Source organism: Sminthopsis crassicaudata, chromosome 5 (genome assembly GCF_048593235.1).
Source record: "Sminthopsis crassicaudata isolate SCR6 chromosome 5, ASM4859323v1, whole genome shotgun sequence".
Taxonomy (NCBI): domain Eukaryota; kingdom Metazoa; phylum Chordata; class Mammalia; order Dasyuromorphia; family Dasyuridae; genus Sminthopsis; species Sminthopsis crassicaudata.
The window spans coordinates 13,583,187-13,600,283 of NC_133621.1; the positions used below are offsets into that span (position 1 = coordinate 13,583,187).

Genomic DNA, 17,097 nt, shown 5'->3' on the forward strand with positions numbered 1-17,097 from the left:
AGTTCAGTCACAATCGCTCTCGGGTGGAAAAATTCACTGGCAGTCAGCACTCTGCTCTACCTCCAATTTAGAGCTACCTCGTTAACCATTGGCATCAGTTTACTGGAAAGGTCTGGGCAACAAACACCCAAACAAACAACACTGCCCTGTTTGTGAACAGGCAGCCGCCGAGAAGTCAGAGAAGGAGCCGGCATTTTCCTGGCCCTTCCCTCAGCCCACGTCCTCTTCTCCGCGACGCGGCCATCGATTCTCCCGACATCTCTCAGCATCATCCCCGTGGCTCCTCCTACTTGTGGCCTGACTGATGCTCCAGCTTCTGGAATCCCGACTCTCCCTCCTTCCTCCTTCCACACAAATTGCTCAGGGCGGATCATGCCTCTCACGCAATGGCTTCAATCCAGGGATCGAAGGCCCTGTTCACATTTGGCTCTCAAAGAGTGTCCTTACCTAACAAAGGGTCTGTGACTAAGGGGGTGGGACAATCCGTGGAATCCAACCTGGTTCAAAATTGATCCTTCTGACTCAAACTGCCTTCCTAAAGAAGAGGCTCAGTGTTGGGTGAGTGAAGGAATAAAGCCCCTCCTCGAGGCACAGGAAGCCGCTCTGCCTGAGTGGTTTTTCTTCCATCTCTAACCTAATTTCCTCTTCTTAAATGAGGTCATTTGACCATTCTTGCGATAACAACATTCAAAGGCCTAATCTCAGATACGATATATGCAGTTTGCACGGAGATCCAGGTAGTCACACAACAGATATGAAACAAGCTTTTAGGGAGAGAACCTTGATATAAATATCACCACACGATGAGTCCTAAGGAAGAGTGAGCTCTCCATATAAGGGCACCGAGGAACCAAAAGCAACAATTAAGCAAATATCACGTGGCCTTTGAATGGCCAGTCCGGCCAACCCTGGGCCACAGATCGTCACCAATCGAGCATTCGTCAATAGACACAAATTTAGAACGTATCGACCCTGTGTCCGATACAGAAACAAAAACGTCTTTCCTCTCAGAAGGCTTACGCTTCACGGACACGCTAACGCCGCTCTCCCACAGTGATGTCCTTTTGGTCCTCTTAGAGAACGAAGGACAACAGAAGTCATTCCTTCTAATGCAAAATTCCCCTCCTAAAAGTTTGCATGACCCATGGTTCCCTGTTCTCCGATGGAACCTTTTTAGTAATGGAGAAACTCAATCCCTTTCAAGGCAGCCCATTCCATTTTTGTTCAGCCTTAAATGCCGATCACCTGTGTTTAATTAGGTACCTAAGGGCTCAGTTTACCCTTTTGTCAAATAAGGGAGTTGAGCTTAGCGTCCTTGTAGGTCTGGAAATACCTTTGCTGAAGAGAACATTCTGCTCAGTTGGAGCCCCAGCTAGGAAGCGGGCCCACTTGGGCGGATATTTGGGAACAAACAAGCACTATTCCAGAGAAGAGAAAGGGCCAGTTTCCTCCAACACGTTTATTGCTTCCTTTTCATGTAGCCTGACAGCTATACAACAGCCTATGATCTCTGGACAAAACTACATTTTAAAAATTTTATTTTACTGAATTTGAGAAGAGCTTTACCTGGACACTAGGAGGTCCAAAGGTCCCTGTTTAAGGGACCAAAGGTCTTTTAAATGGGCAGCTCAAGTTCAACTTCCTGTTTGCACTGGGCTGACCATTTAAAAGACCCTAACAGGTCCCTGTGCTAGGCACAGAGTGAGACACAGACCTGCCCTCGGGAAGTTTCCATTCCGCTGGCAGACGTGTCAAGGCAGGAGGGAGCAAGCGTGAGACACGAGGGCATCAGAAAAGGCTTCTCCTGGGCCCAAGCACTGCAGGGAAGGAGGGGCGTGTCTGAGGTGGAATTTGAAACTGGAGCCCCCAGGACCATCTCCCCTGGGGTCACTGTGGCCCCTCCCATCCAACGATCACAACAAGGGCCTTCTCTCCCATCGCCCAGAAGTGGCCTCCACTACTGTTAGGGCACTCAGGGCAGGGATGGCTTCCGTCTTGTCTCCTCGTTAGCCCCTAGCAGGGGACCTGGCACAGAATGAGAAACCCCTGATGAAATGAGCCAGGAGCTTGCTAGTGAGGGTCTGCTTCCCAGGCATGGAGAAGAGGAAGACGAGGGTGGGAGAGTCTGCACAGAGTCTTCCTTCAAGAAGAATGTCGCCAAACAGCTGCCCTGGTGTGACAATTAGCTCTGCAGTCTGCATGCAAACGTGTGTGCTGCGGATATGTAGCTATTGTACCCAATTATATTTAATCTAAGGACTACTGACTTAGCGATGAAGAACTGAGAGCTCCGAATCCCACCCCCTCATTTTAAAAGTGAGTAAATCGACAACCAGCAGCCAAACGAACTGTCCAAGGTGATGCTCATGTGAGAAAACCATTTTCTCCCACTCTGGTCAGGGGACCTGCATCCAAACCCCAGCTCTGCTACTTCCTGTTCGGATGGGGCTCAGTTTCCCCATCCGTAAAAGATGGTCTGAGTTTCCTTCCCACAATAGAAGTCTGATCCCTCTTCCCAGCAGCCTCCGAGTAAGGAAACTCACACTCTTTACCTAGCGGCTCCAGCGCCTTGATTCCCAGGATTTCTTGGAGGCCACAGTCCGATAGAAAAAGGGCATCCTGTCTGACCTGGGTAAAGGGAGAGTGTGTATTCTTGCAGCTGGGCTCCCGGGGAACTCCGCAAGGAGAGCCGGCTCTCAGCCACCTCTCTACCGGCGAGGGACGCCAAGAGGGGCAGTGACCGAGCATGAGCAAAAAGGACACGATGTCCTCGGGTCACGGGGCAGCCGAGTTTTCCAGAGCTGACTTTTTCCTGAAGAAGAAGTGAAGGACTTGAAAATCTGACTCAGTTTGCCAATTAGGATCCGTTGTTTATTTTGAGATCTGGACCAAAAAGAATAGAAAACGTTATTGATTCCTGGGCTCCTTTCACTGAGCTGTCAGCGGTGTGATAAGGCCACTGGTGCAGCTTGGGAGCTCTCTAGAACAACAGAAGGTATGGGCAAAGTGCCGTGTAAACATCTGCTGCTTTTGCTACCTTTGTTATCCCCCAGAGCCAGGGCTAGGAATCGTCCACCCGGGGCAAGAAGCCCCGCTCAGGGGAGGCGGAGGAGCAGAGACGGCTCTGGCTCCAGAGCCGCGGCGAGCGGCCAGTTTTAACCAACTGCTCTAGCAGCAACTCTGTGCAATGTCGCAATGGCGAGAGCGAAACCAGATTCAAGTGTGATCTCAAGTACTACTTGGGTGACCAACAACTTCTCTCGGTTTCCTCCTCTGTAAAGGGGAGGGGTTGTTGCGAGGCTCAAAGGACAGCCCGTCCAGTTCCCCCTAGAGTTCTATGGGACATTCCAGCCTTCAGAACTCCATGCACCCCCTTCCATCACGTTCCTCCTCCACAGGAGACATCACAGGTCCCGGAGGGTGCAAGGCCCTGGTTTCAAATTCCACCTCTGACACTCCTTCCATTCAAGGCGGGGCCCCAGAAGAGGCCTTTCCTGATTGTGATTGTCCCCTTCCCGGGTACACAAGAGATCCAAATCCAAGCACAATGGGCATTCTACCTAATCTCAGCCTGCCTTCTCCAAAGCTGGTCTGGCAGCTTCACGGGGACTTAATCCCATTTGATGTCATCATCTGAGTATTGCTAACCCATTCAGTCTCTTAATCCCCAAATTACAGGGCTAGAAATGGCCCCTCCTTCAGGAAGCCCCCCATCTCCGGCTTTTCTCCCTCCTTCATTTCATGCTTACCTAATGCTACCTGCGGGACTGAGAATGGCCCAGCAAGCCTCCTTAGAAAAATCCACAGAAAGGCAAACGCTCCTCTCCCAATGGAGTCCTAAACAAGCTAACCATTCACACGAAAGACCAAAGTGGATGAAAAATATCTTCGCTGGTGCTCTGCACAGTGATGTTCCTTGTTAAGCTTTTAGCAAGACTCTTTGTTTTAATGCAAGTGGCCACACTTTGACACAGAGCTGTATGGGAAGCAGCCCACAGACCACAGAACCAGAGGTCCAGAAACCTTAGAAGCCATCAGGTCCAAAACCCTCCCTTTACAGGTGGGGAAACTGAGTCCCAGAGGGGGGAAGCGGCTTTCTAGGTATTGTGTCAGAGGCAGGACATGAATCCCTCTCCAAGCTCTATCTGTGTTATTCTGTCACTATCGACCTGCTGGACATGTTCCAGATGCTAATGAGCCACCTCCAGAATTGAGCAAGAAGCAGCATGGGCTTGACGACACAAGAAACAAGGCTGCCAATTGGTCCATTTTTTTTAACAGATCAAAATCGTTCATCTGTTCGAAAGCTCAGCTCTTTCAAAGTTTTCCTAATCTTTTTGCACATTTCCGGATGCCCACCGCCCCCCCCCTCCCCGAGAACTCTCCCTCATAATGAAGAAAAACAGCCAAACAAAACTGACCAACCCAGCAACCACGCTGGGCCAAGCATGAAACGGACCGAACACAGTCCCCACCTCAGCGGGACCGGTCTATGGGGACGGCCGTGAGCCACGGACCACCGGTGTCTCAGAAGCTCCAAAACACGGCTCATCTCAAGGGCGACGGGTCATGGCAAAAGCGGCTGGTTCTTAGAGGGCGTGTGAGCGAGCCGGATGTGCGGGAAGGACAGAGCCAGAGACAGACAGACGCAGAGCCCGTCCCTCTCCCCGGGATCTCAATGAGAAGGGTGGCTGGCTTTCCCAGGGAAGCCTTCTAAAGAACAAGTAACACTTGTGCAGAATTGGAAAGGACGGAAAGGCCGCAATCTGCTTCGGTGGAAGAAGCGCTCTCCTCCACGAAATCGCAGATCCGCCCAAGGAGCATCAGCCAGCGCTTGCACGGAACTCAACACGAGACGTGAAAAGGACGCAGTCTGAGCTTTCTATTGTTCTCTGCCTCCATCCAGCTACAGACTGAGTTTGCCCACAGAACTCTCCGTCCCATCTCCCCCATTCCTTTACACTGAATCCCAAGTGGGTCGGACCCACGGCTGCAGGCACACAGCCTGGACTTTCCTTCCGTGTTTTCTATGGACCGGGATGCTAATCCCTGCAGCCGGACACTTCCTCTGCGAAGCTCCCCTTCCTGCCCCCATAGACGGCAGCCTTCTCTCCTCGAAGGCCCCATTTATTTGGTCTGTGCGTGTGTCCGGCGCTTACCAGGTCCCCGTGATTTAGGCGCGTGGCCCATCTCCCATTATGGACCATAAGCTACTTCAGGGAAGGCCCTCACAGGCACGGAGGTGATGGACTGGAGGAGACAGGAAGCCTGGACACTTCCCTGTGATCCGGGGCAAACCATTTCTCCTTCTCCTTCCCTCTTCCGCAAAATGGAGATAATGACCTCCCAGGGTTGGAGATAATGACCTCCCAGGGTTATCAGGCTAAACCCGGATATTATCAATGCATCTATTTAATGGCGAGAATGCCCTAAAACCAAAACAACACAGAAAGAGGCATCCGTAATGGCTGGGCTGGGGGGAGAAGGGGAAAGGAGAGCCCATGGACTCCTTCCTGCCTGTCTAAACAAACGAATTAGAAAGCACTTCAGGAGCTCCATCGCCCTTAACAAAGGTTTGCTGCAAATCTGCCTGAGAGATCTCAAAATATGCCACCAGACTGAGCAAATCTCGGTGTCTGCCATCCAGAGCCAGCGCTTTCAGTGGGAGGTCTATTTAAATATGAATGGAACTGAGCTGCAGCTAAAAAAAGCAGCCCCCCAGAAGGGAAGCACCCAGCCGATCGCAAGGGTCTCATTCCCAGCCCGAGAAGGATGGAGAGCAACTGGCGGCCCCCGGCCCGGGGGACTCGGCCTCCTTCGTTTGGGCCCCACGGAGCCGGAAGTTTCAGCTGGAAGAGTCCTTGGAGACCAAATACTCCAACCTGCCCCCGACCCCCTCCATTTAACTGAGGAGACAGAGATCAGGAGAGTTACTTAGCACTGGCCTGTCTCCCTATTGGGAAGACCCAGGCCCACAGGGTCAAGGAGTTAGGGCCGGAAGGGGCCACCTAGACCAACCCAAGGGCCAGGGGAAGAAGAGCTGCTGCAGAGAGAGGGTCTCTCCCCAACACTGACCGACTTTGGGCCAGTCACTTTTCCTGGCATTACTTTCCTCGTGTGGCCAGGGCTCCCTTGCAGCTGCAAGTCCTTGGTCCTGTCCTCCCTTCGTTTTACAGAGGGGCAGCCAAGAGGTCAAACCCCAGTCTAGACCATCTGAGTGAAACCCTCCAAACAGGACTGGAAGCCAGGGCCAGAGGCCCACTTCCAGAAGGGACTTGTTTCCAAACGCCTGAGAACCCCTGTTATTTCCCTGCCTCCCCCAAAGCCTTATTGAGCCCCTCCAAAGGCCGTGCAGCTGCCAGGACCAGGGATCCGGGACCAGGGGCCCAGGATGAGGGCCCAGGACCAGGGGCCCGTGCCAGGCCTGCGGGGAGCCTCGGTCTTCAGGCTGCCTTTCCCAGCATCCTCACAGAGAGGGAGAGGAGTAGTGCGAGGGGGCGGTGTTAGTTCCTCCATTTTCCAGAATAGATCAGGCTCTAAAAGGAGGTGTTCATTGATGCCAAGTTAAGGGGGAGCCGGGCCGGGAGGGGGAGGAGACGCTGCAGAGAGTGATTCCATCCGGCCCAGACGGTGAGGACTCGACGCAGAAGCCACGGCCCACGGAGAGGGCCAGGAACAGGCAGCACGGACCCCGGACCCCCACTGCTCCCCTCAGGGGCAGGAGACAATGGGGAGCCGGGCAGGACAACCAGGGCAAGGGAGGGAGGGAGGGGAAAGCCCCACGGCTTCCCTGAAAGAGCCCCAAGCATCCCGAGGTTCTATGGGACAGACCCTCGAGAGGTTCGTGCACAGCGGGCATGGCGCGGTCGTGCTCACAGGAACTGAGAGGGGAGTCGCTGCCGTCGAGTTCTCCGGGGACAGAACGCAACCTTTCTGGCCCTGGTATTCATCACTCCCCTCCACAGGCTCTGTGCTCCAGCCAAACGGAACCTAACCTGTGATACTCCATCTCCTACCTCCACACCTTTGCAGCGGCTGGACCCTCCTCCATGCACAGGATGAACTCAGTTCTCACCTCAGTCTCTTAGAATCTCAAGCTTTCTTCAGAGCTCAACTCTGCTTTCACTTCCTACACCAGGGAACCCTTAGGCCACAGCGGGGTCCTCCCCACCCCCCTAGGCTGTGGGGTCCTCTCCATCCCCCTAGGCTGTGGGGTCCTCCCCGCCCCCCTAGGCTGTGGGGTCCTCCCTGCCCCCTGACGAATTACCTTATGTCCACTTTGGGTGTGTTTATCTGCATGTTCTCAGCCTCCTCCCTGTCCTGCAGATGTGGGCCCTGGCAGGCACTTGATGTCTGTCCCAAGTGCCCAGCACGGCCGGCACACAGCAGGTACTAAATAAATATTTGGAGACCAATCGATGCAGGGACTGAGGAGAAGGAAAGGGGAAGGAGGGAGGCAGGGAGAAGGGGGGAGAGTATGAATGCATAAATAACAGAAGGCTAGACTGGTGGACGGGTGGGTGAGAGGTGGACCGAGAGAGCTCAAGGAAGTGTTTTCCCCACTATAAGGCACTACCACTGAGGAATGCCTCCCCCAGCGTCCGTGGCACCTTTTCTGGACCAAGCCTTGCAGAGCCGCTGCCCGGGGCCCGGGGCCCATGCATGTGCCAGGCAGAAGCCCGATGCAGACCTTCTGACACCTCCAGCCCTCCCAAGTCACCTCTCTAGGGATGAAGACTCAGAGCTGCTTCAGAGGAAAGGCTGCCCGCTGTGCCCGCTGTCCCTCCCTGCTCTGGCTGCCCGGGCGCAGGCGCAGAGGAGCACAGCTCCCTTCCCAGGAGCGCGGGGTCCGAGGGGCTGTCTCCCTCCTGCCTCGGGATCCCGGGCAGCCACTGGCTTCATCTGCCAGGGGAGCAGATCGACTCCCAGACTCCTTCCGGCTCCAAGCCCGGGATCGCACAACCAGAGAAACGCCTCCGCTGGGCCTTAACAAATGGCTCCAAAGGCGCACAGCGCGCTGACCTAGCGAGGGCCGGTGAAGAATCCTGCCCAAAGAACCCTTGATCTGCTCCCGTTTGGACCCAGCCTTCCGACCAAGCGTGGGCCCAAGCTGAGCCGGGCAGCACCGGCCGCCTCCACGCTCGCGCAGGCCCAGGCCCGCTCCCGACAAGCGCACAGTTTGCTTTCTCGCCTCCAGCTGGGGAAGGACGAAGCTCCCGCGGGACACCAAGGAATCAAGCCTCTGGCCGAACTGTCCGATGAGGGCTGAGATGAGGTCAGATGCATCAGACCCGCTCATCGCCAGGAGAAAGGCCAGAGAAGGAGTCTGTAAATGGGCAGGACGGCACTGCTCTACCTCCATTTCACAGATGAGGAAACGGAGGGAAACCAAGATCAAAGCGACTAACTCGGGGTCACAGGTACTTGAGAAGCAGGATTTGCACTCACAGCTCCAGACTCCGGCCCAGGTGCCCCACGCGCTTCGCACCCCCTGGCTGTCTCAGGCAGATGCCCACCAATGAGGTGGAGCCCCCCCAAACCACGCACTCCACTCTGGGATGGTGTTTGGGAACGAAAGTTAAGAGGCTTTTCCTGATGTAATCTTTGCAGCCTCTACCCCCTGCCCCGAATTTACCCACTGACGACAAACGGGGAGGACTTGGGTCACTTCCCTCAAACGAGGCCTTGGACCAGATGACCTCAATCCCAGAACAAGGGCTTCATCCTGGTCTTTTTGCCTTGGGGGGATGGCAGCAGAGAGCACAAGACCAGCTTAAATTCAATTTCTTTTTTTATTGTGAATTTAGAGATCCACAAAAATGAAAAAACAAAAACAAACCCCCAAGAAATGTACGTAAAATTACTGGGTCCAGTGCCCGGCCCACGGCCGCTGTCCGGTGCTGACCAGCTCCCCATGTCCCACAGCACCCGCAGGCCTTCCCTGGGGATTTCCTGACAATGAGGGGGCAACAAAGAGCCAGAGTGATCTGCCCGGGTCTCATAGCCAGTAATGGCTGGGGGGAGTCAGGTCTTTCTGATTCCAGACCCAGAGCTCCATCCACTGAGCCACCCAGCACATATTAGGCAGATGCTTAATAAAGGTTTCATAATAATAAACTATTTCAAAAGAATATAGAAAATTCAACATAGTAATTAATATTCTATAATTATCAGTAACAATTGGTAATAGCAAATTATCATAATTAATCATATGTTATATGTAATAATATATATTAACTAATATAAATAGTAATAGTAAATTATCCTATCATTTATGCTTTCACCTGCGTTTTCCGTTTTGTGCATATTAAAATAGAAATGTTTTAATGCTGCTTTTCTTTTCCCATCAGTAGTCATTAATCTATACCTCTCTCTCCTTTTCTGAGTGGAAGTCGCCCTTTTAACAAAAGCGTATAATGCAGAGAAATCCATCAGCAGCCTGGCCAGGGGAGAACGCCCGTGGGCTCCTAAGTGCTTCAGAGACCGGCCCTGAGTGTCAGAGAGGGGAGGGCAGAGGCGGGGCTGGAAAGGATGTTTACCTCATCTCCCTCCAAACTGGAGTCTCCAAGCTTTCCTAAACAAAAAGGACTTGTCAATTGTTCAACTCCAGGTGGAAAACTGGAAACAAACTGACTAGGAGACGGAGGAACACAAAAACAGCCTTGGTGTCTTAAAAGGTCATTTTCCTCTCCTTCCACCTCTCTCATCTAACCCTAACCCTGACAGAGCCCCCGTGAATCCCACCCTGCCTCACTGCCCGGGAGCCTACAAGCAAACCAAAGACCGCCTCAGGCAGGATTTCCAAAATATTCCCTCTGCCCTTGAACGCCGATGGCAGTGTGCCCGGACACATCCAAAATGGAGGGCGAGCCTCTCTCTGCCCCTGCCCACGCCTGCCTCGCTTCGGTGCTCACTCATCCGAAGCCTTCTGGTGCCGGGCTAACCCAGGAGCTAACGGGCCTCTCAGAGCTGTCAGGAGGCTGGCAGAGCAAGGCGCGAGGAAGGGCTCACTCCTGACTCATGGCGTCAAAGAGACAAATGAAGCATCCCATCCTCCCTCATGTCACGGCCCCCACTTTCCCGATCCCGCCATGGCCATGTTAATCCAAAGGTCAAACAAAATGGCCCTCAAATATCTGAAGGCTAAAAATCAGTTTGAATTTTTCAGAAAAATGGGTTTTTTCTGGCATTGTTTTTTCTTCTAGACGTCCACCTGTTCTGCAACAAAGTACTTTACGATAATTATCTCATCTTTTTTTTCAGCCCCACAATAACTCAATGAGGTAGATACTGAGATCATTCCCATTTTACAGTTGAAGAAACTGAGGCAGACAGTTCAGGGATATCCCCAGGATATAGCTAGTATTTTATCAGGGATTTTAATTAAGGTTCTCCTCTGTGGGTAGGGATGGGAATGGGGTAACTGGCTTCCTTTTTAGAAGTCAATTTCTTATCTAAAGTACTTTAACTTGGTAGCATCTAAATTACAACAGCAAAACAGGACAGAAAGTTACAAAATATAAGCTATTAGCTGGGGCTGAAGACAGAGCACCGGATCTGGAACCAGAAGACTGGCCCTCCTATCCATTCCTTGCGTTTTCTCCTCCATGGGTTAGAGGTTTTGTAAAGTATGGGGCTTGGAGGGGAGGATTGTTTTGTTTTGTTTCTGCCTTCAACATGGATTTCAGAAGTACATCCTTGCTCAGGCACTCCAGACTTCATCTTACGAGCCACTGCCTCTCCCCCATATTGCCCCTCCATCCACTGATCGGGTACCATTTGGTGGCAGCTGGTCAGATACACTCTATAAGTTCATCTCTTTACTCTTCTCCATTTCAGCTACAAAGAGTCCAGCTTAGCCAGACCTCGAGTCAAGCCTTCTGCTCCTTTTCTCTTCCTACGCCCTCGGAGGAAGTAATCCTGGGAGCCTTTCGTCACGCTTCCCGCTAAAGCCGGGCAGTGGTCTCCTAGGAGCCTTGGCTCCCCCCCTCTTAGAGAGGGGCCTTTGGAGTGTTTGCTGCCTGAGGCCTTCTGACTCTTCCATCAGTTCTTACACATGGACCAAACTTCCAGATGAGAGTCAGAGGCAATGTCCTGGCTTTCCTCCATTTCTCACATGGAGAGAATCCATCAAGTGTTTAGACATGTTGAGGTACAGCCCAACCAAGTGGGTCCTTCTCTTTCTCTTTTCTCTCCTTCGGATGTTGACATTAATGCTCGCTCTGACTGGACACAACCATCAGTTCCCAAAAGGCTGAGCTTTTCTGCCAAATAGAATGGCATTTCCTGGCTTCCACCCAGAGCAAGCTTCATTTTTGGCTCTCTCTTCACCTTCTGCTTTCCTCCTTCCCAAGCCTAGCATTTGACTTTTCAGAGTCACACTCGCTAGAATCACAGGATTAGCACCAGAAGGACACTCCAAGGCCAGCTAGCCCAACCTGCTCCGTTTGCAGATGAGAAACTGAGATCCCCTCCCATATAGTTTAGTCAGAAAGCTGGGATTTCAATTCAGCGCTTTCTGACTCCAAACCCAGCCCCTGCCGCTTCTGAAGGCAAAGCGAAATGCTATCAAAAACCCTGTGAGGATCATGGATTTGGAACTGGGAGGGACCTAGAAGGATGCCATTTATGTCTTCTCCGGGAATGTTTAGTATAATAGAGCTCCTCAGGCAAGATAGAGGCAAGCAAGAAATATGTCAGCTAAAAATGGACTGAACATCAGGGGTGAGATTCTTAGCTCCCTGGATCCGAGTTATTGGCTCCCCCCAGTAGAGGTTACTGGAGTCAAACTAAGAAATAAACTCAGTGAAGCAAGACTGGAAAAGTAAAAGGGGAAAAAAGCACCGCTATGTGAAAGAAGGATCAAAAATTCGAAATTTTGACACACTGGTCTTTCAGGCTATTCAATGAGCTCCTGGATCCCTGCACCGGCGGATACAAAGACGGATTCATTCCTTGGCTTTGGCAGCCACGGGTCTGCACAGAAATCCTTTCTTCCTCCAGAAAAAGGGGCATTAGTGTTTCCTGCTGTTTCCCTAAGGACAAGCACATGTTCAGGTCAAAGTCAGGTTCTGAACGGGAACCGATGCGGCTAAAGCAAATGCAGCCCCGTCATGATTATGTGAGTGGAGGGGGGGGGGGGAATACACGCTCGTTTCTCCTCTGGGGATTTGTGTTCACCCAGAGATCTGGTTTGAGTCCAGTTCCAAAGCGATTGCATCGCCAAATACCAGACCCTTCTATTCATCATCGTCCCCTCTCCCGTGTCCAAGCTGTAGAATGGAAGCTCCCTAAAGGCAGGAAACATTTGTCCTCCATACCCCAGTGCTCAGCACTGGCTAGAGAAGGCACCTATTTGCTTGTTGGACGGGCCTGAATTGGATCTTTCAGAATAAATAACAAAAGAATCCTATTTTTACACGCCATGTTCCCCTGGTTGAAAGTAAGCCCTTTGAGGAATGGATTCATCTTCTATTTTGTTTTTGAATTTTCAGCCTGAGGGGGCAGCTAGGTGGCGCAGTGGGTAGAGCACCAGCCTTGAATTCAGGAGGACCCGAGTTCAAATCTGGTCTCAGACACTTAACACTTCCTAGCTGTGTGACCCTGGGCAAGTCACTTAACCCCAGCCTCAGGGAAAAAAAAAAAAGAATTTTCAGCCTGAACACAGTAAGGGAGGTTGTTTTTTTTTAAAGTCTGTGGAAATAAATCAAAACTGAGTTCCACAGGGTCACACAGGTAGTAAATAGAAGAGGCAGGATTCAAATCCAGGCCCTCAGAATCCCTACCTGACCCCTCCGCCATACTGCTTCATGTACAATCGGAGGTCTCAGTATAAAAAGAAGTCATTTGATCCACACATGGACAGAACAACGCATCCCAACCAGAGGTCACACGCTGGCCCTGCTCTGCAGCAGATGATGATGCTCCCAGATGTCTCTGCCACAAATGGAGCCTGAGAGGATTCGCAGGTTTGTTCTTAAAGATTAGGTTTACGGTAATGGCAATATTGTAAGGATGACTGTCTGTGAAGGACTCAGCTGCTCTGATCAATAGCGATCCAAGGCAATACCCAAGCACCCATCATGAGGGATGCTCTGCACCTCCGGAGAGAGAACTGAGGGACTCCGAGTGCAGACTGAAGCAGACATTTTTTATTGTTTTTCTTGGTTAGTTTTATATATGTGTGTGTGTCTGTGTGTCTGTGTCCTGCAATATGGAAAATATGTTTTGCATGACTTCATATATATATATATATAATCACTATATTTGCTTCTCAAAGGGGAGAGATGGGAGGGGAAAAATTTGGAACTCAAATTTTAAAATATTTTAAAAAATGTTTAAATCTTTAAAAAGGATTGTTATTTTTCTTTACGCGTAACTTGGAAATATTTAAAGAAATACATTTAAAATTTAAAGATTGTTTTACTTGGTATTTTGAGATCACACAAAGTTTGGAGATATCCAATTTTCTTTTCAAAACTGAATGTTGAAAGTATCGAATATTTTCAGAACCACATTCATTTCAATTTCAAGGAAAACTCTTATTCTCTTGTTGACTTTTAATAAGAAATATCACCTAACAATGCTGGGTCAGGTTTTTCTTTAAAAGTTCTCAACAATACAAGTTTTAGGGGGAAAAAATAATTTGGTTGGGATGCTGACAGCTGGGATCTCAGAGTAAGACCAGAAAAGTAGCTTTTCCCATCCTTTACTCTCAACAGTGATAATAATATTTGTACCTCCCTAGAATGCTAAGGTTTGGAAAGCGCTTTATAGCCTCCAAATTATCCTGTGGCCTGCCGGAAGAAGAATCAGCCTTCAGGGAGGGAGTCCAGACTGATGCCTCTCAATTAAGGAATGATTGAATAAATGATGCCCATGAAAATAAGGGAATATTAGAGCATGATAAATGATGAAAGAGGCAGTTTCAAAGAAACCTGGGAAGATTTCATGAATGAATGGAGAGTGAAGTGAGAAGAACCAGGAGAAAACCTATGAGAAAACAATGCTGTAAAAATGAAAACCTTAAAATCTCTAATCTGTGAGTACACTGACCCATCCACATTTCTAGAGTACCCGTGATGAAGGATGCCAGCTGCTTCTTGACAGAAGTGATGGGTTCGAGAAAGAGACGGACATCTTTGGACACAACCAACGTGAGAATTTGTTTTACTTGACTTTTTTTTTTTTGGGGGGGGGGGTTACAAGAGTTTCAGTTTTTCTTTTTTCAGCATTGGAGGAAACAAAGGTAGTTAGGGATAGGAGTTCCCCCCCTCCTCTCTCCTCAAAAAAAAAAAAAAAAAAAGTAAGTAGAAGAAGGCTAGAAAGAATCACAAACAAGCAGGAAAGTATGGAAGGCTACAAATTGAACTTAAGTAAATACTAGTTCCACATATTGGAATTGCAATTTAATGCATAATCCTTCTCCTTTCTTCAATGCATCTGGAAATGCTCATTTTATTTGGGGTTTATTAAATTCAGAATTTTTTAAATGACATGAAAACAACCACCAAGGCTTGAAATCACTAAATAAAAAAGGTTGTGTGGTACATTAGATAGAGCAGCGGCTTTGGAGACAAAGGTCCTGGATTTAAAACTGAGCTTCCCCTTGATTTTGGGCAAATTCCCTCTTGTCTCTGGGTTTAAGTCTTCTCATCTATAAGGCAGAAGCCCTCGAAGATCTGGTCCAGTTCCTGTTTTCTGATCACTATGCTAACACCACACAAGAAACATCAAAAAAGGTCTTAAGGTCTTAAAGCTACACTGCAGCCATGGTCTAAAATAAGCCAGCTTTGTCAGTCCCCCAACGCCCAAGTAGCTCCATTTTCTCTTCCTGAAATCAAGGGAAGCCTCTGTCTCAGAGCCATAATCACTGACTGCTGTGAGCTGGAGCTGAGCCTCTTGAGCTACTTTTTCCTCTCCAAGGCCGTCCATGGAAGGGGAACCAACAAGACGCTGAACCAACAGCCAAAAGCAGATAAATAAGACGGAGTCACTCAGAGATTTGACCCGTGGGCTCTCATCGCCAAGAGACTACGCTCCAGTCCTTCCCACCACCATCACCATGGGGCGAAAGACTGGGGCGCCAGTTCCTCTGAGACCTCCCCGCCTCGGGCATCCCCTTCGGTCTCCCAGCCGAGCCCTGACAGCATTCTTTCTGCACAATGGTTTCTCCCTCTCGGGAGCTCGCAGCCAGGTTAACTAGACTTTGGTCCAAACTGTAAAAACGTGATTACTCTGTCAAAAGCCTGCTGATTAATGAGGCCGGACAGCTCACCTTGGAACACCAAGGTGAGCGTTTTTCCTGCACACTCTGCTACTCAGCGTGTTTTCTCTGAAATGTTGCCAACTGCTTCATGTTACCTCTTGTCTCTCCCACGGGGAGAAATTAGTATAATAATGATTCACCCATGGTCCATTCAAGCACTCTCCAAACCAGTTCAGTAAAGCTAGCATTTGTTCCTCAGTTGCATCTGATTCTTCGTGACCCCTTTCAGTTTTCTTGGCAGAGATACTGGAGTGCTTTTGCCATTTCCTTCCTCAGTTCATTTTACAGAGGGAGAAACTGAGGCACACAGGGTCACAGAGCCAAGTGTCTGAGGCTGGATTTGAACTCGGGTCTCCCTGACGCCGGGCACGGCACTCTATCCAGCGTCCCACTTAGTTGCCAAGGATTTAAGCATCCAAAAGTACATTTTCTGTATCACTGACTTCACAACAGAGCTATGATTCCCTTTTTTCATAGGTAAGAAAATTGAGACCTAAAAAAGTAAAGGGACTTGCCCAAGATCACACGACCAGTTCGCAACAGAACCAGGATTCGAATCTGCCTTTCAGCCAAGACCTTCCAGATGTACCATCTCCCCCACTACCGGGTCAGTTCCTAGACAACAGGGTGTGTTGGACTTGCTTTGCCATCAGAATTCCCAGGATTTAGCGCTTATTAAATGTTTCAATCATTCATTAGGAAACCAAACCTGATGCTCTTTCTCCCAACAATTCAGGGCAAAAACCAAACAAGGCTCGCCCTCGCAGCGCTTCCAGGCCCCTCGAGTTCTATTACGCCACATTAAGCAGCCTCGAGTTCTCTAAAGGCAGGGAAGCCCCTTGTGAGCCTCTTGCTTCACACCCTGCTCAGCACAGTGAGAGGGACGTAGCACGCTTTCAGCATGGACCCATTTTGCTTCATTGCAACAGAAATTTATTAAATGCCCGCTAACTTCCCAGCCTCCATTTCCCCATCTGGAAAGTGGGGAAGATGCCCTCAGTAGCTACTTCCCAAAGGTGTTTGTTGCAAGGTTCTAACAAACTCACATGGAAAACACTTTGCAGACCTCAAAGTTTTACAAACCCCATTTGCTGAAATCCCTCTTTGTGCCAGCAGCTTGTTGGCGAGCCCTCCTGTTGCCCCACCCCCACGTTCCCCTGAATTTTCTCGTCTATGGTTTATGTTTTCTCATCATGTCTTAGGTTTCCCTAACAGGAGGTAAGCTACACGAGGGCAGAGTCTGCCCTGCCTCTATCTCGGGCCCCTCACCAACGGCTGGCCCAGATTAGGATTCTAACAAACGTTTGTGGGCCCGGTGAATTCTTTCTGGTCCGTCGGATGTTTGCTGACAGGCCGATGGGTGATTCAGAGGTCTGCGGAGTTCCAGCCGGCCCAGGGACGGCTCTCTGTATCACCGCACCTTTGCTGCAGACCTTGAGCTAAAGTCACAGATGACTAATCACCGTGGCCTCGCAAACGCCAACCCGTGACCAAAGTCCTACCTTCTCTCGAAGGCTTGCAGCCATCCCCGCTTGGAATCGCAGCCCAGAAGGTCCCCGGCAGCTGAGACCTCAGGCAAAGGCTTCTGGGGGGCGGAGGGAAGAAGGCAGCTCAGAGATTCCTGAAAGCAAAACAGAAGGCTCAGTCAGATACGCAGCGCAAATACAAATGCTTTTATTTCCCAACATTTCTTTGTACCATCAGTGTTTAGCATAGTGCCTGGCACATAGTAGGTGCTTAACAAATGCTCGTCAACTATGATAAACAGAGGTCTTTTTTTAATTTAACGTTTATTTTTTCACCTAACAATCCATTTTCTCTCTCATGTC

At 50.1% G+C, this 17,097-nt stretch overlaps 1 protein-coding gene across 8 annotated transcripts in view; it reads right to left on the bottom strand.

Annotated features, from left to right (window-relative positions):
- OSBPL3 (oxysterol binding protein like 3) overlaps positions 1-17,097 on the bottom strand; it is a 138,617-nt gene that overhangs the window by 104,322 nt on the left and 17,198 nt on the right. For all 8 annotated transcript variants that reach the window (XM_074268698.1, XM_074268697.1, XM_074268696.1 and 5 more), the window contains exon 2: positions 16,771-16,889. In XM_074268698.1, the coding sequence (XP_074124799.1) occupies positions 16,771-16,794 (24 nt within the window). In that variant the 5' untranslated portion in view covers positions 16,795-16,889. The remainder of the gene's footprint in view (positions 1-16,770; positions 16,890-17,097) is intronic.